The 21,993-nt window shown below is 39.9% G+C and overlaps 1 protein-coding gene across 2 annotated transcripts in view; it reads right to left on the bottom strand.

The window, feature by feature from the left end:
- Positions 1-21,993, bottom strand: part of cpn1 (carboxypeptidase N, polypeptide 1) — a 156,883-nt gene that overhangs the window by 52,157 nt on the left and 82,733 nt on the right. For both annotated transcript variants that reach the window (XM_021565593.2, XM_021565595.2), the window contains exons 3-5: positions 16,948-17,103; positions 293-469; positions 108-219 (exon numbers count right to left, since the gene is read on the bottom strand). In XM_021565593.2, coding sequence (XP_021421268.1) covers positions 108-219; positions 293-469; positions 16,948-17,103 — 445 coding nt within the window. The remainder of the gene's footprint in view (positions 1-107; positions 220-292; positions 470-16,947; positions 17,104-21,993) is intronic.

The following is a 21,993-nucleotide window of genomic DNA, read 5'->3' as shown; positions in this document are numbered from 1 at the left end:
TTTATGATCAAACGTTATCAATGTACCAGCAACTGTCATTTTTCATACTTTGGTCATCACACTTTGATCTGAGTTCATCCAAATATCAATGCAGGACCTTTACTCACCTTTGGACAGAGAATACCAACTGGCTCCATTGGTGATCCCTTCATCAAAAAAATCTCCACAGTTCCACCCCTTATGCATCCAACTATGGGCATACGAATACGTCCTGGCCAACTGTAAGTACACAAAGACACACGTTTCAACATGTGCTATAATCTGACTGAGCTTTTTTTTAATGCACCTGTACCTTCTTGAATATCTTGTCATCTGGGGTTGTGGCGTATGTAGTCTTGCCTCTGATTCGGGGGTCTCTTGACTTGTCAAAGGGGTAGTTGGCCACCACTGCCCCACCATGCAGGTTAGCAGACAGAACAAAGTTATAGTTCTGCATCCACTTTATCACTGCCAGTGTCTCCAGTTCAACCTGTAGGAGGCCAATGAGAGAGTATAATTTTTTTTTAAGTATACTTAGCTTGTATCAGACAATTTAACACTCAGCACTCAAACAAGGTATTGAAAAAACACTTGGTTAGGGTAAGATTATTTTCTTTTTAGTTGTATTTACTTTATTACAAGGTGTGCTTGCTGAAATCAAGAGCAACTTTAGAAATCGTTCATACTTATTATTATTCACTTTCCTCTGGAAACTGTAGAGCCAAAACTGTAAAACTAACAAAAGCTCTAAAACGTCTAGATTGCCACTGGTCAATGTGCTTGAAAAATAACATTTTTGCTAGTACTTTTCACACTAAAACCATAATGCATTAATCCCAGTGCATTTCAAAGGCCATAGAGTTGAATGGTAAACATGTCCACTAATTATCCTTCAACCGCTTAAGCTAGAAACATCATTCAAACTTTAAAATGTGCAGACCGGTCTGGAACAGGCTGTATACAGCTTTTTGATTCCATTTCTATATTTTTTCAACTTTAACCATTTTAAATTAGCAAAAGATTGTTGATACCATTTGTGCTATTTAAACATCAAACATTTTACATTTTCATAAAAGCTCCTTTGTCTTCAAAGGAAAACTTTAAAGGAGAGGTTTGCTTTTTTAACCACCTATAGTTGATGTCCACGCCCCTGTGGAAATCGAATTAGCATAATAAAACATCTACATCAAAATCGGTCAGTTTAAGGGGTTCTAAAATTCTAAATCAAATAGCTAAATGATCCTTGGTATGACCATCTTAAAACAATTCAATATGTTAGCTTAGTAGAACCCAAAGAGTCTAGCCTAGCTGGTTAGCTGCCTGCTGTCTGACAAAAATCACTATTTCAGTAGTTCTTCAAAGTAGATAAGGCATACTTTTAAGACTGCTAACAGCTATCAATCAATTAGATGTATTGTCAGGTAGAGATACCTAAGCAACTGTTCTTTAGGTGTCTCTATCACTTTTCCTGTCCGTGTATCTGCCAGCCCCACAGGCTTGCCCAGGTAAGAACCAACAAGAATAGGTAATTGTAGTTAATTACCACGTTTGCTGATTTGGCCTCATTTCATATTTGCTAGTGGCCATGACCGAATTCAAACATGAGTTGGTTTTGGAGAGTGGTTCAATGTGGGTGTCTCGTGTGTGTTTGCAGGTGGAAAGAGTTAGCCAAATTATTTCGACACTTAGCTTCAGCCAGCTGGTGTGCGACCGTGGAGATATTGGTTTGACTTTGGATATTCTATCTCTGGGGCTAGTTAGGGATTGTCAATAAATTACACAATGAAAATTAGACAATATTTTCATGTTGCACACCTTTTAGTTTTTCCATTAAATGCTTTCAATATTTGTGCGAGAATTTTTAGGTCGAGTAAATTTGGAGCTATTGAAATTTTAACATAATTAACCGTTAGTCTTAACTAGCCCAAAGTCAATCAAATTTACCACGGGCATTATGGTTGGGGCGTGTGCAGCTGCACTCTGAATTGATGATTACTTGTGTAATGCCAGATGTAGGCATGTGGGAAGGGTTGAAACAAACCCAACCTTCATTTACATTGTGATGCAGTAATGACACAGGTCTCACTAAATTCTGTTTTGGATGAGACTGACATGACCAAAGTTATCCACTTTGTAGCAAATTTTGAAGGTAGACCAAGTGTTTGACACATATTGATGAGGCTGTTTTCTAAATGAGAAGTTGTTTTTTAGGGGCAGTTGCTCTAACTATGGTGAGTTGGACGACATGTCCTAGAGAGAAATCTCTAAAGAAATGGAAAATTGAGCTTATAAGTGAAACAACATCGGTCAATTAGTTATTTAAAAAACAAAAATAAACTTTTGCTTAATTACACAGCACTACTAAGAGATTTTTTAAAATACAATTATTTTTTGGAGCATTTGTTCATGTTTTTTTCAGAGCCCTATACTACACAACAAGGATGAGGAAAACAAATCACTGAAATAAAAAAACAAGTAAAATCACATTTTTTTTTACCTGTTTACCTCAAAAATGTTGATTTGGTTTGTTGTGACTTTAGGCTAATTTATATTAGAACCTCTTCATCCTACCCCCTCCTTTTTTGAACATTCTGTTAAAAATCGCGCAACTTTTCAGCGTCCTGCTACTCATGCCAGGAATATAGTATATGCATATGATTAGTATGTGTGGATAGAAAACACTCTGAAGTTTCTAAAACTGGTTAAATCACGGCTGTGACTATAACAGAGCGTGTGTTTCATTGAAAAACGCAAGAAAAACTGCTCTCTGAAAGCAAAAAATAATTTCCATAAGTCACTTCCACCAGTTGTTAAAAGAGAACAGAATTTAATGGGAATTTGCCTGCACCTCATACAAATTCCGCACGATGGCGCCATTGTACTAATTTTCAATTGAATTAATTGTTGGAAAATACATCTGTCTGACCTCCAGTTTTCCAGTCTTCACCCGGATGCAGTTTAGGGAGAGATCAGATGGCATTGTTTTTGAAGTGAGGACCTATTGAAGAGACATCGCCCTGTAATCATTTTGATAGATTATAAACGTTTACTAATACCTAAAGTTGGATTACAAAAGGATTTCGAAGTGTTTTGTGAAAGTTTATCGTCGACTTTTTTAATTTTAAAAAATTACGCAGCGTTTAAAAACGATGATTTTTTCTGAATGACACAGCTTCCATACAAAGCTATTTTGGGTATATATGGACCGATTTAAACGAAAAAAAGACCCAATAGTGATGTTTATGGGGCATATAGGAGTGCCAAGAAAGAAGCTCGTCTAAGGTAATGAATGTTTTATATTTTATTTCTGCGTTTTGGGTAGCGCCGGCTATCGCAAAATCTGTTGTTTACGTGTCGAGCTGGCATTTTGGGGGGTGCATGCTATCAGATAATAGCTTCTGATGCTTTCGCCGAAAAGCATTTTAAAAATCTGACTTGCTGGCTAGGTTCACAACGAGTGTAGCTTTAATTCAATACCCTGCTTGTGAATTTTGACCAAGGTTTGAGTTTTAACGAGTACATTTAGCATTTAGCGTAGCGCATTTGCATTTCCAGGTGCCTAGTTGAGACATCTGCGTCTCAAGTAGGATCAAGAAGTTAAAGATCATTTACTGATTAATTACTGAAAAAAAGTATTGATTTGATTAATGTTGTTATCCTAACCAAATTAATCTAATTTATTTTTCATTTTATTTTACCTTTATTTAACCACGTAGGCTAGTTGAGAACAAGTTCTCATTTGCAACTGTGACCTGGCCAAGATAAAGCGTAGCAATTTGACACATACAGAGTTACATATGGAATAAACAAAACAGTCAATAATACAGTAGAACAAAAGAAAACAAAAAGTCTATAGACAGTGAGTGCAAATGAGGTTAAGTTAAGGAAATAAATAGACCATGGTGGCGAAGTAAATACAATATAGCAATTAAACACTGGAATGGTAGAGATACTGGGGTGCAAAGGAGCAAAATAAATAATCAAATACCAGTATGGGGAGGAGGTGCTCTTATTATCCATGGACTTTAGTGTCCCATAACTTTTTTGAGTTAGTACTACAGGATGGAAAATTCTGTTTGAAAAAGCTTGCCTTAGCTTTTCTAACCTCCTGTGTATATTTGTTCCTAACTTCCCTGAAAAGTTGTATATCACAGGGGCTATTCGATGCTAATGCAGAACGCCACAGGATGTTTTTGTGCTGGTCAAGGGCAGACAGGTCTGGCGTGAACCAAGGACTATATCTATTCCTAGTTCTACATTTTTTGAGAGGGGCATGCTTATTTAAGATGGTGAGAAAGGCACTTTTAAAGAATAGCCAGGCATCATCTACTGACGGGATGAGGTCAATGTCATTCCAGGATACCCCGGCCAGGTCGATTAGAAAGGCCTGTTCGCAGAAGTGTTTCAGGGAGCGTTTGACAGTGATGAGGGGTGGTCGTTTGGTCGCAGACCCATTACGGATGCAGGCAATGAGGCAGGGATCGCTGAGATCTTGATTGAAAAAAGCAGAGGTGTATTTGGAGGGCGAATTAGTTAAGATGACATCTATGAGGGTGCCCGTGTTTACCGATTTCCGATTGTTATGAAAACTTGAAATCGTCCTTAATTAATCGGCCATTGCGATTAATCGTTCGACCTCTAATTTGGGGTTGTACCTGGTAGGTTCATTGATAATTTGTGTGAGATTGAGGGCATTAATCTTAGTTTGTAGGATGGCCGGGGTGTTAAGCATGTCCCAGTTTAGGTCACCTAGTAGCACGAGCTCAGAAGATAGATGGGGGGCAATCAGTTCACATATAGTATCGAGGGCACAGCTGGGGGCAGAGGGAGGTCTATAGCAAGCGGCAACAGTGAGAGACTTTTTTCTGGAAAGGTGAATTTTTAGAAGTAGAAGCTCAAATTGTTTGGGTACAGACTTAGAAAGTAATAAAGAACTCTGCAGGCTAACACCGCCCCCTTTGGCAGTTATATCTTGGCGGAAAACGTTATAGTTAGCAATGGAGATTTCAGGGTTTTTGGTGGTTTTCCTAAGCCAGGATTCAGACACGGCTAAGACATCTGGGTTGGCAGAGTGTGCTAAAGCAGTGAGTAAAACAAACTTGGGGAGTAGGCTTCTAATGTTAACATGCACGAAACCAAGGCTTTTACGTTTACAGAAGTCAACAAATGAGAGCACCTGGAGGGTGGGAGTGGAGCTAGGCACTGCAGGACCTGGATTAACCTCCACATCACCAGAGGAACAGAAGAGAAGTAGGATAAGGGTACGGCTAAAGACTATACCAACTGGCCGTCTAGCACGTTTAGAACAGAGAGTAAAAGGAGCAGGTTTCTGGGCACAATAATATAGATTCAAGGCATAGTGTACAGACAAAGGTAAGGTAGGATGTGAGTACATTGGAGGTAAACCTATGCATTGAGTAATGAAGGGAGAGATAGTCTCTAGAGATGTTTACACCAGGTGATGTCATCGCATATGTAGGAGGTGGAACAACATGGTTGCTTGAGGCATATTGAGCAGGGCTAGAGGCTCTACAGTGAAATAAGACAGTAATCAATAACCAGGACAGTAATGGACAAGGCATATTGATATTAGAGAGAGGCATGCGTAGCCAAGTGAACATATGGGTCCAGTGAGTGGTTGGGCTGGCTGGGGACACAGCGATTCAGACAGTTAGCAGGCTAACAAGCTAACAGTTAGTAGGCCAGAGCTAAACAAGCTAGCAGCTAGTAGACCAGGGCAAGCTATCAGTTAGCAGACCGGGTTAGCAAGCAAGCAGTTAGGGGAGGGGGGGGGGGGGGCATCGCGATGGGGGTAAGTCTGTTTTTGCCTCTTCGTGCGGTGATGTCGATAGACCAGTCGTGGAATTAGTAGGGTTCCAAGTAGCTCTTGGTAGCTAGCAGGCCGATATTGTAGCCCAGGAGTATGCTTCGGTGGTAGCACAGGAGTCCTGGCCGAGCTACCTTCAAGCTAAATTGGTGCTTGCTCTGGGATGGAAACGCTAGCCAGGAGTAGTCATCTTAAGAGGGGCATTACTATGTATTAAGGGTTGGATATAGAGAAACTCTTGAATTAACTATATCAGTAGTTATAATTAACCGTTATACCATGAATTACTATATTAACAATATAATCACATTAGATTTGATTATATTCTCATTCTGAATAGCCGATAAGCTCTGGAGCTGTAAAAACCCAGTCACTCGCAAATGGCTTCAGTTTCACAAATAATTAATTCAAGGTTTTATTTACTAAAATAGGTAGTTAAAAGATACCATATAAAGGCAGGGTACAATGGGATACAACACAGTTATTCAGGCGAGAGTATTAAATATGAATGGCTGCTGTACTCAACCAAAATACAAAACTTAAAGCATTGCACTTGGGTCAAATCATTCACTAAACCCTAAACCTCAACTAAATCTTGTAATGAATAATGTGGAAATTGAGCAAGTTGAGGTGACTAAACTGTTTAGGGTAACCCTGGAATGTAAACTGTCATGGTCAAAACATATTGATACAACAGTAGCTAAGATGGGGAGAAATCTGTCCATAATAAAGCGCTGCTCTGCCCTCTTAACACTATCGACAAGGCAGGTTCTACAGGTCCTAGTTTTGTCGCGCCTAGACTACTGTTCAGTAGTGTGTTCAGGAGCCACAAAGAGGGACTTAGTAAAATTGCAGACATGCATGTCAATCTGTCATGGCTCAAAGTGGAAGAGAGATAGACTTCATCACTACTTGTTTTTTTAAGAGGTGTTGATAAGCTGAATGTACCGAGCTGTCTGTTTGAAGTACTTGCACACAGCTCGGACACCCATGCATACCCCACAAGACATGCCACCAGAGGTCTCTTCACAGTCCTCAAGTCCAGAACAGACTATGGGAGGCGCACAGTACTAGATAGAGACATGACTACATGGAACTCTATTCCAAATCAGGTAACTGATGCAAGCAGGAGAATCAGATTTTTTTTAACGTTAAAAAATACACCTTATGGAACAATGGGGACTGTGAAGAGACACACAAAGGTACAGACAGATGTATACGCATACATTGTGATATTGTTGTCTGGTGGTGTTGAACATTTTGTATTGTAGATATGTAGTGGTGTAATAATGTTATATGATGTACTGTTTTATCGTTAGTTTTTTTTGTAATATAAGTGCTTTAATATATTTGGACCCCAGGAGGAGTGATCACTAATAAATACAAATACAATTGTACATTCACAGGATGTTTTTGAATGATATGATCTTACAAATTGAAAGAGGAAATGAAAAATGTTACAGGGTAATATTACTTGTATGTCGATGTTGCCTGCCCAGTTGGATTACGTTTGGATGGGATTAAGCCATGATAGAGCCGGGAAAAAGGCAGTGTTGTCCGGGAAAGCAAAGTCTGTGAGAGCTCTTCTAAGCAGTAAATTCTTCCTCTGATCCCAGCAGGGATGGATTGAGAATTCAGTCATTTAGTCTTTAATGCAAACAGTGAGTTTCACAGGATAATTTCTGGGATGATTGCTTCTGTCTGAGTAGGATAGGAAAAGTCGATAGGAGTTTGGTTTCCAAGGAGAGTTAGGTCATTCGTTCCTCATGGCATGGCCGCACCCCGAAGAAACTTGATCCAATTTGCATACCGCCTCAACAGATACACAGATGATGCAATCTTTATTTCACTCCACACTGCCCTTTCCCACCTGGACAAAAGGAAGACCTATGTGAGAATGCACTATGTGAGAATTGACTACAACTCCAACACCATCATTAAGTTTGCCGATGACACAACAGTGGTAGGCCTGATCACCAACGACGAGACCGCATATAGGGAGGTGGTCAGAGACCTGGCCGTGTGGGGCCAGGACAACAACCTCTCCCTCAATGTGATCAAGACTAAGGAGATGATTGTGGACTACAGGAAAAGGAGGACAGAGCACCCCCCATTCTCAACGATAGGGCTGTAGTGGAGCAGGTTGAGAGCTTCAAGTTCCTTGGTGTCCACATCACCAACAAACTAACATGGTCCAATCACACTAAGAGAGTTGTGAAGAGGGCACGACAAAAGCTATTCCCCCTCAGGAGACTGAAAAAATTTGTCATGGGACCCCAGTTCTTCAAAAGGTTCTACAGCTGCACCATCAAGATCACTGCCTGGTATGGTAACTGCTCGGCCTCCGATCGCAAGGCATCACAGAGGGTAGTGCGTACAGCCCAGTACATCACTGGGGCCAAGCTTCCTGCCATCCAGGACCTCTATACCAGGCGGTGTCAGAGGAAGGCAAAGACTCCAGCCACCCTTGTCATAAAGTGTTCGCTCTGCTGCGGCACGTCGAATCCAAGTGGAAATACATCCACAGGTACACCTCCAATTGACTCAACTGATGTCAATTGGCCTATCAGAAGCTTATAAAGCCATGATATCATTTTCTGGAATTTTCCAAGCTGTTTAAAGGCACAGTCAACTTAGTGTATGTAAACTTCTGACCCATTGAAATCGTGACACTGAATTATAAGTTAAATAATCTGTCTGCAAACAATTGTTGGAAAAATTACTTACAAAGTAGATAACCGACTTGCCAAAACTATAGTTTGGCAAGACATTTGTGGAGTGGTTGAAACACTTAGGTTGCCGTCACTACCAATACCACTACTACTATTATTTCACAACGATAAATAGTTTATGTCTTGCAAGCATGCACATTTACTTCAGGAAATGTCAATTTCTTCCCCTGATATTATTTGATTGTCTTTTAGCTATGAACACAAAACCAACATTTAAATGTGCAGATCACCCCAACTTAGACTGCTTGAGAATTTGGGGGGATATCATTTATACTTTTTGAACGACAACAATATTTAAAATGAATACCAAAGCTTTTCAATGGCAATAAAAAGGGTCATACACTTCAATAGACAAACATCAACAATTCTAGAAAAGTCTCCTTTTGAACTATTGAAGCTATCAACACCAAATCACATTTGTGCAAACTGTGCAAACTGACCCAATTTAGATAGCTTGCATACAGATTTTTTGAACTATAACCCATTTACATGTGCTACAATACAAACTTTAAAACATTTAGCCTATCCTAACCTCAAATTCTTTAAATGAACTTTCAAAGCAGAATTGCTTTCCCATTGTTCCTTAACTGCAGTGTACGATGTATTTATTACTACGTTATCGCTACGTTTATCCAATGTAAAAAAGTAGACTGTGTTCACAGTTTTGTTCAGGAATTTGGAGGATTTATGTAGGAAAGATGAGAAAAAAAATCAATTTAACATGTATGGTCTATCAAATCTAAATTAATCTCCATCAATACCCACATAAAGAACACAACCAGTGCAGCCTTTTTATTTAATACCGAAGGAGTGAAGGGGTTCTACTAAACTAACAAATGGAATTGTTTTAAGATGGTCATACCAAGGATTATTTAGCTATTTGATTTGGAATTTTAGGACTCTTTTAGGTCTAAAAATATATATAATATATACATTTGTTTTTAAACTACCTTCAGACGAGTCTTGCAAGGCTTCTGGGCGTCCTAGAGATGTACATGTTCTTGAGAGTCTCTCCTTTCCATAGAGAGGTCATAGTGTGTAACACACAAACTGTTTGGACGCTACAGACAGAAGTTGGCAGATTGGTGTTACCGACTTCAGATGAGTTCTGTGACTCTTGTGGGGGTTGTAAAGTAAAACGGAAAACACCATCGTGTTTGTGAGAGTCTAATCTTTCCATTAAGTTGTCATATTAGTTTGTAAGCCAAAAGGCAGCGAGAATACAGATTTTGTTCTGACAAACACAGCTAAATTCTGCTACCTTCCACCGTAGATGCAGAAGGCCGCCATTGGCGGATGCGGAGGACTGAGACGCAGCCCATGCAAAAAAAAGTCTGATGGATTTTGATGGGGACTTTTTAATCTTACTTTTATTTACTGATGCAGACAAATGAATCCATGCCTTTATTACATCCTATATAGACTACTATAAGGCTCTTCTATCAGGTTGTAACGCTACCAATCTGAAACATCTCCAACTCGTACAAAATGCTGCCGACCAGGAAACAAAAAGTTTGATCAGTCTCCAATACAAAACATACAAAGCTTTACACTGGCAAGCTCCCAAATACCTTAAAGACATGCCAATACAACTGCACACCAGCCTTCTTGCCATTCTGCAAATACAAAAAACAAAGCTGGCGTCCCTTCTCCTACAGAGCACCAAACCTTATGGACAGCCTGTCAATCCACTTAGTCTCAATGTTTAAAACTAGACTAAAAACACACCTTTAGTATTTTATATTTACTTTTTATCTCTGTGTCCTTGCTTACTTAACTTCCTGCTTTCCCCAACTATACCCAGCTTGGGGTACTAAAAGGCCCCCAGTCCACCCATTGATCCATCCACATGAGTGCCTGGCTGCTTCTCTTATGATCAAGGATTTATACTCCGGAATCCATCCGTCCTACCCTTTGATCCCTCCACCTTTCCTCCTGGCTGTCACTGCACTGACTGTCACAGTTTCACTCCTGCCCTACTTCACCAATCAGTGCTAGTTGTTTACATGCATGATGGACAGACAAGTATACCCTATGGCGCAAGATGCAACAGAAATTCTGGGGTAGGTAGAGAGCGAGAGAGGGTTGAGGAGGAGGCTTGAAGCACTGGGCATCTTGTTATGACATGGATTATCCTGAACAAAATTAAACGCAATATGCTACAATTTTCAAATATTTTACTGAGTTACAGTTCATAGTGGTTTCTCCTTTAAAAATGGTGAGCTTACACCGCGGGACTTAGAGGTAATTTGTGGTCTAGTACGGTACCCTGCGTCACCACTTCATTGCTCCAGTACACGTTCCCGCTTTTTTATATGTTCATAATTAATAGGCTGACAAATTACTTTTAGCTACAGAATATCTTACCCTGTGCATTTCCATCTCTTCCACTCTATCCTTCATTTCTTTCTCCAGCACTCAGAGGGCCTGTCAACAGTTTAATTAAATATGTTTTGTTGTGAAAACGTTACTATCGATGTTCCCGAACAGATTTCACTTGGCTTACCAAATTAAGCACTGGGTAGCTGCAGGAACAGGGTTGGAGAGCCGGTTTGGGTGGAATATCACCAGTTTGATTTATTTTATTTAACTAGACAAGTCAGTTAAGAACAAATTCTTATTTACAATGACTTCCTACGGGGACAAGGTTTAGGACAAAACACTACACTACATAAAGAGAGACCTAAGGCAACATAGCAAGGCAACGACACATGACAACACAACATGGTGACAACAACATGGCAGCAGCACATGGTAGCAGCACAAAATATTGTGCAAACATTATTTAGCACAGACAACAGCACAAAGGCAAGATGGTAGAGACAACAATACTGCCCTACCAAGCCAAAAGGCAGTAACTGCTCTTTGGTCGATTATTAGTTCATGCCATTTTTTGCTACAGTAAATACATGCTTAATCATATGAACAAGTATCCTGTCGCTATTATATTCTGTTTGAGAAAATGGGGGTCACATTAGCAGTAACTGCAAAAAGTTACTGTGATACAAATGTAAATGGCAGTAACTGAACTTACTGTCTCTTAGCTTGGCTTTGACCTGCCCTTGGCTGCATTTAACCATGGTATCATATCATTTTATTCTGATAGTGATACAATCGAACCTGTATGGCACTGAATGACAGCTACACACACCTACATTGCTAATCTAGGCACGGCAATGGCACAGCATTCCTGGGGGGAAATGATGGTTGACATCATTGAGGACCTTTAAGGTTGCAGTGACACATCCATATCCTGAGCAGAAACCAGATTGCATACCAGAGAGAATACTATAGACATCAAGAAAGCCAGTCAGTTGATTATTGACTAGTTTTTCCAAAACTTTTGATAAACAGGGCAAAATAGAAATGGGCTTATATCATCTGGATCTGCCCCTTTAAATAAAGGATGCACCGTGTCTTCCTTCCAAGCAATGGGAACTTCCCCAGAGAGGAGAGACAGGTTACAAAAGTCAGAGATAGAGATGGTGATGATAGGGGCTACAACCTTAAAGACGAAATCTAAACCATCTGACCCAGATTTTTTGGGGTCAAGTTTAAAGAGCTCCTTTAAATAAAATAAAATGTTATTTGTCACATGCGCAGAATACAACAGGTGTAGGTAGACCTTACCTACAAGCCCTCAAACAATACAGTTTTAATAAAAATAATTAATACAAATAATAGTAACAAATAATTAAAGAGCAGCAGTAAAATAACAATAGCGAGGCTATATACAGGGGGTACCGGTACCACCGGTTAGTGTTAGTCGAGGTAGAGTTCTTAAAGTGACTAGGCATAGATAATAACAGAGTAGCAGCAGCGTAAAAGAAGGGGGTGGGGGGCAATGCAAATAGTCTGGGTAGCCATTTGGTTAGATGTTCAGGAGTCTTATGGGTTGGGGGTAGAAGCTGTTTAGAAGCATCTTGGACCTAGACTTGGCACTCCGGTACCTCTTGCCATGCGGTAGCAGAGAGAACATTGTATGACTAGGGTGACTGGAGTCTTTGACAATTTTTAGGGCCTTCCTCTGACATGTTCTGGTATAGAGGTCCTGGATGGCAGGAAGCTTGGCCCCAGACTAGCACCACAGACTCAGTGTTTGCAATCTTTGTAGCAATCCCATGCTCCTCAAACAGTGGTTGATGTGTGGAGTGAAATAACCGGAGTAGCCTACCAGCATGAGTGAAGCGCACAGTTCCTGCCCATTTGATAATGGTCCATTCTAAATGTAAACTAATTTTACATATCAGTAAAGACAATTGAATTGAGAAGAGTCTGATGGGTGAAAAAAACGAAAGGTTGCTGGATCTAATCCCTGAGCCGACAAGGTAAAAATCAGTCGTTCTGCCCTTGAACAAGGCAGTTAACTCACTCCCTGGTAGGCCGTCATTGTAAATAATAATTTGTTCTCAACTGACTAGCCTAGTTGAATTAAGGTTACACATCAATAGCCTATAGTTGCATCATGCCACCCATATTTCTATGGTTTGTATCATTGACTTCTAAAGTTGCCAAATAACTCTAAATCTAGCATATAGGACCTGTTTCAAATGATCACTTTTACACTCAAACATAGCCACTTCATATGCACACTCTTGCTCCGGAATGGTAAAAATAACCTTTATTTTATTCAACTAAGTTCAATTATATTCTTCTTACTATAAAATCATATAATACAAAATAATGGCACAAGACTTAAGCCTAACTTTCTCTGCAAAAATAACAAGCCTACAGACTATAGGATGATTTATTAGACTTTTAAAAATGTTTAATGTTCCAAAGGTGCGCAACAGCAGCTTGTACTGTATTTCATGACCGCCACAGCCCTTGCCAGGCACACCGGTTTGTTTCAAGAACTGCTTGGTTTTTCACTCTCAACAGCTTGGTTTTTCACTCTCAACAGCTTGGTTTTTCACTCTCAACAGTTTCGCATGTGTATCAAGAATGGTCCAGCACCCAAAGGACATCGAGTGAACTTGACAACTGTGTGAAGCATTGGAGTAAACATGGGCCAGCATCCCTGGGGAACGCTTTCGACACCTTGTAGAGTCCATGCTCTGACGAATTGAGGGTGCAACTCAATATTAAGAAGGTGTTGCTAATGTTTGGTATACTATACTTTTCTAAAGAAAGTCTTTGGTGAGGTAATTCATATTACTGGGAAGAAATAGGAAATCATTGGGAGCCATGCCATTCTGAAGAGGTTTTGTTCTAACTAAGATTTAATGGAAGATTGTTCCATTTAATTAGATCTTCTTTCATATTCTTGAGTAATGGGATACACTTATCTTTATATGTATGTATATATTTGTTGATTGTTGTCACTTATTTAGCATCCTATGTATTTTATATTTGTTGTGGTCCACTTAAAGGATTACAGTAGATCATGAGTTATTATTTCTCTTTTTCCTATTGCCATTATTTAGTTTTTTCCACGTTCATTTTATATCCTGTAATTGTGAAGGTTTGTATTTTTTTTCTTCATTTAACACATTTTGGGTTTGTTCATTCTCCATATTCTGTTAATGTATTTTCTGTTGGTCTAATTAAGCAGGATACCGGAGAATGATCCGATACCACTATGTCATGGATTTTTGAACCCAGTAAATAGTAAATTTTTGGATAGCTTTTCTTACTTTGAGAAAAAAAAGGAGCAGTCTTTTGTAGTTTATATTATATAAATGAGAGTGTGAGGGAAGTGTGAGGGATGGTGAATATGAATATGTATAGGTAATATGTTGGGCGGGAATGAATGAGAATGGATTAGTAAGTCGATGGATGGGTGTAAGTGTGTCTGAGAGGTAGGGAGGGAGGAAAAAGATGGGAGGTTGGGGCAAGCTTGTCTTGGGTGGGCAAGGATGAGACTGAATGAATGGCAAAAGGATATATGGGCGATAGTTGTGTATTTTATTTCACAATTGAATTCAGATTAGGACCATCAATGATAAGGAGGGTGAAGTGGTTGATTTCATTTAGAAAAATAATAGTGTAATGAGTTTGTGATATGGTTATTTATCAGTGTTTATTGTAAGGGAAACTAACACATGATACGTGTTGCAGTAGGCCTTTAGAATAATGCAAAACATATCCTTGACTCTATCCAAGTTGATGAGCGAAAGGGAAACAATGCCAGTCAGCCTGCGCAGCCGACCCAACGAAACTACATCGAAAATAATTTCACACATAATAAGACAGCCAATAGAGAAGATTAAGTTGATTAGTGACAATATTATCAGTTGTCAAATCATACATGAAGAGATGGGCGCACCTTGTATTTGACAGATGCAGGGAAAGGAGCATCACTTTATGCAGGTAAAACATTTTTATGTCTATATAGTGTCAGAAAGGTCATATTTTTCAGTTTCTATGACATTTACCTTTGTCAAATAACTCTCAAAATTCAAGATGTACAGCTTTATTTCCAAATGTTCACAAGAATATCTGCGCTGTCCATGCATTCAACACATGACCACTCGCCTGGCACATTGCTCTGGCTACTAAGCAAAGACTAGTAACATGATAGCATATTTTAAGCTTTTCTTTTAAATATATTTTCTTATTTTCACAATTTTTCTTTAGACCTGCCAAAACAAAATTATAATGGACTTCTTTGTGAAAGACTTGTTTTTACTTGGAGCCTAAAATAAAGTAATGTAAATCTTAGAAATAATTGTTTTTTAGTATTTATGTTACCTAAGACCTTTATGAACACAACAAATGTATTATTCTTCAGATAGCATATATTAAAATGTATTTATTAGACTGTTAGATTGTTGATGGGTCTTTGGCTGGAAGTGTCAAAAATTGGCTTTCGGACCACATTTCTCACTTGGACTTTGTAGAATAAAAAAAAAACACATCTTTGACTCTAAACAAATAACTATTGTTGTTCAATTTTTACATGTATATACTGTATTTCCACAAATATTTATTAATGCAATTCATGCTTTATATTTGTTTATGCACTATTTATCAAGCGTTGGTTTTCATGTTTGCGCATCTTGTGGGTTGATATGAATCTGATGTATCTGTGTGCTAAAGGTGTAGCCCAGCAACATGAAAGGCCAGGCAATTGTAGTGTTAATAGCATCATAGGTTTGATTGTGTGATAATATAAATGCTTTCTAAAATGTGGAAATAGATCATTTTTACACAACACTCCACTTTCTTTCTTCCTAGCAGTTATCCATTGCAGATGGATTAGGCTAGTCACTTCTCTTGCATTTCTGCTCTAGGCCTATGTCCACAGTGAGTAATCACAACATATCACCTCACACTACACACTGTAGTATTAAACAGGAATTTACCACAACAAGCAACATGTAACAAAACTTTCCTAATAACAACACGCACAACAGTCACAGTGCCTGCTCTATCTGAGTTAAATGTAAAAAAAAAAAATATATATTGATTTCACAGGTTAAAAAAAACAACAAAAAGGAACTAAAGTCGGCAAAAAAAGAAACATCCTTTTTTCAGGACCCTGCCTTTCAAAGATAATTTGTAAAAATCCAAGTAACTTCACAGATTTTCATTGTAAAGGGTTTAGGAGGGTATATCGTCAAAGGAATGAGCGTTACACAGAGGCCTGTACTCTGGAGCGGGATCAATTTGGAGGTGGAGGGTCCGTCATGGTCTGGGGCGGTATGTCACAGCATCATCGGACTGAGCTTGTCGTCATTGCAGGCATTCTCAACGCTGTACTTTACAGGGAATACATCCTCCTCCCTCATGTGGTACCCTTCCTGCAGGCTCATCCTGACATGAACCTCCAGCATGAAAAGGCCACCAGTCACACTGCTCGTTCTGTGCAAGACAGGAATGTCTGTTCTGCCATGGCCAGCGAACAGCCCGGATCTCAATCCCATTGAGAACACCTGGGACCTGTTGGATCGGAGGGTGAGGGCTAAGGCTATTCCCCCCAGAAATGTCCAGGAACTTGGTGGAAGAGTGGGGTAACATCTCTCAGCAATAACTGGCAAATCTGGTGCAGTCCATGAGGAGGAGATGCACTGCAGTACTTAATGCAGCTGGTGGCCACACCAGATACTGACTGTTACTTTTGATTTTGACCTGCCTTTGTTCTGGGACACATAATTCCATTTCTGTTAGTCACATGTCTGTGGAACTTGTTCAGTTCATGTCTCAGTTGATGAATCTTGTTATGTTCATACAAATATTTACGCAGTTGACAGTGACAGGACATTTCTTTTTTGCTGAGTTTATATAAACGGGGACTTTGTTGGGGTTCAAACCGGTTCAGAATTGTATTTTGCTAAGTAAAAAACAGTGGTTCTGTTCAGAAAGAAACTGTTGGAAAGAATTTTGGGTTTCAATCCCTGGTCTTAACCCCATGTATTCTTCCTGTACTTGGTCTTGTGGTTGATCTGCAGGGCTGTCTGTACATACCTGATGCTCCCAGTTATCAGGCAGGGGCAGGTGATGGTTCCGACCATTAGTCTTCTCATAGTAGTACATGAGAGCGTTCAGGTCTGGAAAATTCCGGTTCAGGTCCACCTCCCTGGAGTTGCCTCGCCCAACTAGGTAGCCATTGAACTCAGGACCCTGATGGACAAACAGAAGAAAAATGATTTGAGGTTACACTATATCTAAAAAAGTCATATTTCAACGGATGTTCCCCTGGTAACAGTGATTACCTTCACTAGCGTAGGGGGCACTATTTTCACCTCCGGATGAAAAGTGTGCCCAAAGTAAACTGCCTGCTACTTAGGCCCAGAAGCTAGGATATGCATATAATTGGTAGATTTGGATAGAAAACACAATAAAGTTTCCAAGACTGTTACAATAATGTCTGTGAATAAAACAGAACTGATTTGGCAGGCGAAAACCTGAGAAAAATCCATCCAGGAAGTGGGATTTTTTTTATGTTTGTAGTTTTCTATTGTATGCCATTACAGTATCCATTGACTTAGGACTCAAATTGCACTTCATATGGCTTCCACTAGATGTCAACAGTATTTAGAAATTGTTTCAGGCCTGTATTCTGAAAAATGAGAGTGTAAGACCACTCTGAATGAGTGGACCCTACAGTGTCCCAGAGGTTTTTCATGGGCGCGACCGAGAGTGCCCCTTTGTTTACCTTTTATATTGATGACGTTATTGTCCGGTTTAAATATTATCGATTATTTAGGCTAAAAACAACCTGAGGATTGATTATAAACATCGTTTGACATGTTTCTACAAACTTTACGGATACTATTTGAATGTTGTCTGCCTGTTGTGACTTCGTTTGAGCCTTTGCATTACTTAACAAAACATATGTTTTTGGATATAAACAGGGACTTTATCAAAGGAACATTTGAGTAAATGGGAGTCTTGTGAGTGCAACCATATGAAGATCAAAGGTAAGTGATTAATTTTAGTCGCTATTTCTGATTTGTGTAACTCCTCTACTTGGCTGGTAACTGTTTGTAATGATTTGCCTGCTGGGCGCTGTTCTCAGATAATCGCATGGTATGCTTTCGCCGTAAAGCCTTTTTGAAATCGGACACCGTGGTTGGATTAACAAGAAGTTAATCTTTAAACCGATGTATAACAATTGTATGTTTTATGAATTTTTATGAGTGTTTCTGTTTTTGAATTTGGCGCTCTGCATTTTCACTGGATCTTGGCCAGGTGGGACGCTACCCTAGTGAGTGGGCTTTACTTTGAATAAAGTGGTGAAGTGGTCAGTGGTGTAGTGCTCTTTTTTTAGGTGCCTAAGCACTCAGTCAGCATTTAGAACATACACATTTTAAGCCATACACACCAGAAAAGCTGGTGAAACCCTATTGTATTTGTTGGTGTACACTATTAGGGGTTCAGCAGTGAAGCTGCTGGGATTCTGTAAATTGATGCACAAAAACAACTTGGTCAAATGGTGATGCTATAAACAGACTTTGAATTCAAAAGGTCTGCCGACTCCTCGTTCAACCTTGAGTCTTGGAATTTGGTACATATGTTTACCGAAAGGAACAAATTTGCCTCTTGGTCCAATGACGTCACAGTGATGGATTATCTGTTTTGAAAATAGTATAAATTCTTCTACATTTTTAAACATCTCCTCAGACACGACAAAACCAATTTCTCCCAAACTTGCTGTACAGCATCTATAGACCAAGATATTGAAATGTATTATACATGAAGTTGATATCTTAAATGTCATGGCAGCTGTGAGCCAGTGAATTTGAGTGAGTTTGGGCCTGACAATTCAAGACACTTGGAGGGAATAGAGCCCCCTGCTGGCCATGCATTTCAATACTCTACAGTGTTTCCTTAAGTGTGCACAGATCCACTACCCACATGGATTGAAAAGTATAACATTGGTGTGAGTACCAGAGATGAAGTCAAGACCGTACCCCTTTAGATCTAGACCAAGACTAGATTCTCAGACCATGGACAAGTGGGTCGAGACCATGACCAGACCAAGACCAGTTTAAATGGGTAAAAGTAAGATCCAGTGGAGTAAATTTTTTATATTTTATTTAACTAGGCAAGTCAGTTAAGACAAAATCTTATTTACATTGATAGCCTAGGAACAGTGGGTTAACTGCCTTGTTGCAAAATGACAGATGACCTTGTCAGCTCAGAGATTTGATTTAGCAATCTTTCGGTTACTGGCCCAATGCTCTAACCCAGGGGTGTCAAAGTCAAATGGACGGAGGGCCAAATAAAAAAATCAGCTACAAGACGAGGGCCGGACTGTTCGAATGTTCATTGAAAAATTTTTAAATGACGCATATAGTCTAGTGAACCTAATTGAACCTACTGAAAACCTAACAAATATATTACAATATGATCAGATAAATAAAGCAATATTTTCTTATGGCTCTGTCAGTAATCTTTAATTTTCAACAGACACAAAAGACAAATTTCCTTTATATAAATATCCCCATAACATGAACATTAAATGAAAGAAACCGGTATTCAAGGCACCATCAGTAGACTATATTTTCTATTTTAGCAAAAGTGGGCTAAATTTACTTCAAAGAAAAAACAATAATAGCAATTTTCTATCATCCACTCAACTGAAATATTTTTAAAATATAATTGGATTGAAATACAAAAAAATAAAGTGCAAAAATCTATTAATCAAAAACAACACTTTGTTTAAGGAGAAGTAACATGCAGTGAAAACAAATATTACATTTTAACTTTTAAACTTGAACTGAGTAAAAACTCTAAATATGTGATTGCACAGTAATGTTCACTTGTTTGAGGTTGAGGGTGATACTTGGTGGTGTCCCATCTTTTCCACAAGTTCATCAATGTTCGGGGTAAGGCTCTGAGCTGAAGAAATCCTCAGAATTGAGTGGAGGTGTTCAGCAGTAAGTCGACTTCTGTGTGATGTTTTGTTCAGGTTCATCAAAGAAAACAGTTGTTCACACAGGTATGTGCTGCCAAACATAGACAACGTTTGAGCAGCCTGGATGCGCAGCTGGGGCATTGTGCCGGGGAGGAAACGGGCGAACTCCGCAGCACCCACTGCCGCATATTTTGCCCTCAGTGCATCATTGCATTGGAGGTCAATCAACTCCATTTGGAGGTTTGGTGGTGAGCTTTCCACGTCAACAGCAAATGGGTTACCGAGCAGTTCCAACCTGCTTTTTTGTGCTTCAAAGTCAGCAAATCGGCGTCGAAAGTCAGCGGCAAGCATACCTATTTTATCAGCCAACTGTGTGCTCGGGAACGCACTGGTAGAGAGCTTCTCTTTCATGGTCTGGCAGCTGGGAAAGTGGCTCAAATTTTCTTTCCGCATCTGCGTCTCCCACAGAGTCAGTTTGGTTTTAAATGCCTTCACTGTACTGTACATATCAGAGATGACACGATCCCGACCCTGCAGCTGCAAGTTTATTGCATTCAGATGACTCGTAATGTCACACAGAAAAGCCATTTCACACAGAAACATTTCGTCTCGGAGTTGTGTTGTGTCTTTCCCTTTGCTGTCCAAGAACAGACAAATCTCCTCACGAAGCTCGAAACATCTTTGAAGCACCTTTCCCTGGCTTAGCCATCGCACCTCTGTGTGATAAGGCAAATCACCATGCTCCGTTTCTAACTCCGTCAGAAATGCCTTGAACTGGCGGTGATTCAAACCTTTGGCTCTGATAAAGTTAACTGTGCGCGTGATGATGCTCATTACATGCTCCATTTTCAAGGCTTTACCGCACAACGCTTCCTGGTGTATGATACAATGATAAGCTGTCAGCTCACCTGTCGCGTTTTCCTCTTACATCTTTTCCCGTATCTTCGCCACCAGTCCGCTCCTGTGTCCACACATCGCAGGTGCTCCGTCGGTTGTCAAACCCACGAGTTTTTCCCAAGGCAGCTCCATCTCATTTACACATCTTGACACCTCTTCATACAAATCATGCCCCGTAGTTGTGCCATGCATAGGACGTAAAGCCAAAAACTCCTCTGTCACGCTTAGGTTGGAGTCCACTCCGCGGATGAAAATTGACAACTGGGCAATGTCAGAAATGTCGGTGCTCTCATCCACAGCCAAGGAATATGCAATAAAATCTTTTCCCTTTTTCACAAGCTGCTCTTTTAGATTGATGGACAACTGGTCTACTCTCTCGGCAATGGTGTTTCTGCTCAGACTCACATTTAAAAAGAGTTGCCTTTTTTCTGGGCAAACTTCGTCACAAACTTTAATCATGCAGTTTTTGATGAAATCCCCCTCCGTAAATGGCCGGGCTGATTTAGCGATCTCTTCTGCCAAAATAAAACTGGCCTTGACAGCAGCCTGGCCTTGTGATTTGGCTTTTTTGAACAGAGCCTGTCGAGATTTGAGGCCTCGTTTTAATTCCTCTGCCTTTTGTAGCCTTTGTTCCATGTCCATATTCTTGTTTTTGTCCGCGTGTTTCGTTTCATAATGTCGTCTCAGATTATACTCTTTCAGTACCGCCACACTTTCTCCACACAGAAGACACACAGGTTTTCCAGCTACCTTCGTGAACATATACTCCGACTCCCACCTTGTTTGAAACCCCCGGTTCTCAGTATCCACCTTCCGTTTTGCCATTTTTGATGGGTATCTGAAAGTTAATTTTACTGTGATGCTGACGACTGCTGTGCCAATAAATATTGAAATGAAGCAGCCTACTGCTCGGTGCGTCACCTTTGCATTGTGGGAAATGTAGTATTGGTGCGTGTAAAAGATCTGCGGGCTGCCGGCTTGCTGCGGGCCGGTTCTAATAATAAATCAAGATCATCCCAGGGGCCGTAAAAAACCTTCTTGCGGGCCGGATGTGGCCCGCGGGCCTTGACTCTGACATATGTGCTCTAACCACTAGGCTACCTGCCGCCCTTTGAGTAAAGTATAGCTCTGTACAGTACAGTTCAGTACAATATAGTTCAGTAAACTATAATTCAGTACAGTAATGTGCAGTGTAGTACACTAAGGTACATTACAATAATGTACAGTATAGCACAGTACAGTACAGTTCATTG

The sequence above is a fragment of the Oncorhynchus mykiss genome, chromosome 16 (genome assembly GCF_013265735.2).
Source record: "Oncorhynchus mykiss isolate Arlee chromosome 16, USDA_OmykA_1.1, whole genome shotgun sequence".
NCBI classification, from domain to species: Eukaryota; Metazoa; Chordata; class Actinopteri; order Salmoniformes; family Salmonidae; genus Oncorhynchus; species Oncorhynchus mykiss.
This window is presented reverse-complemented; position numbering and strand designations above follow the sequence as displayed.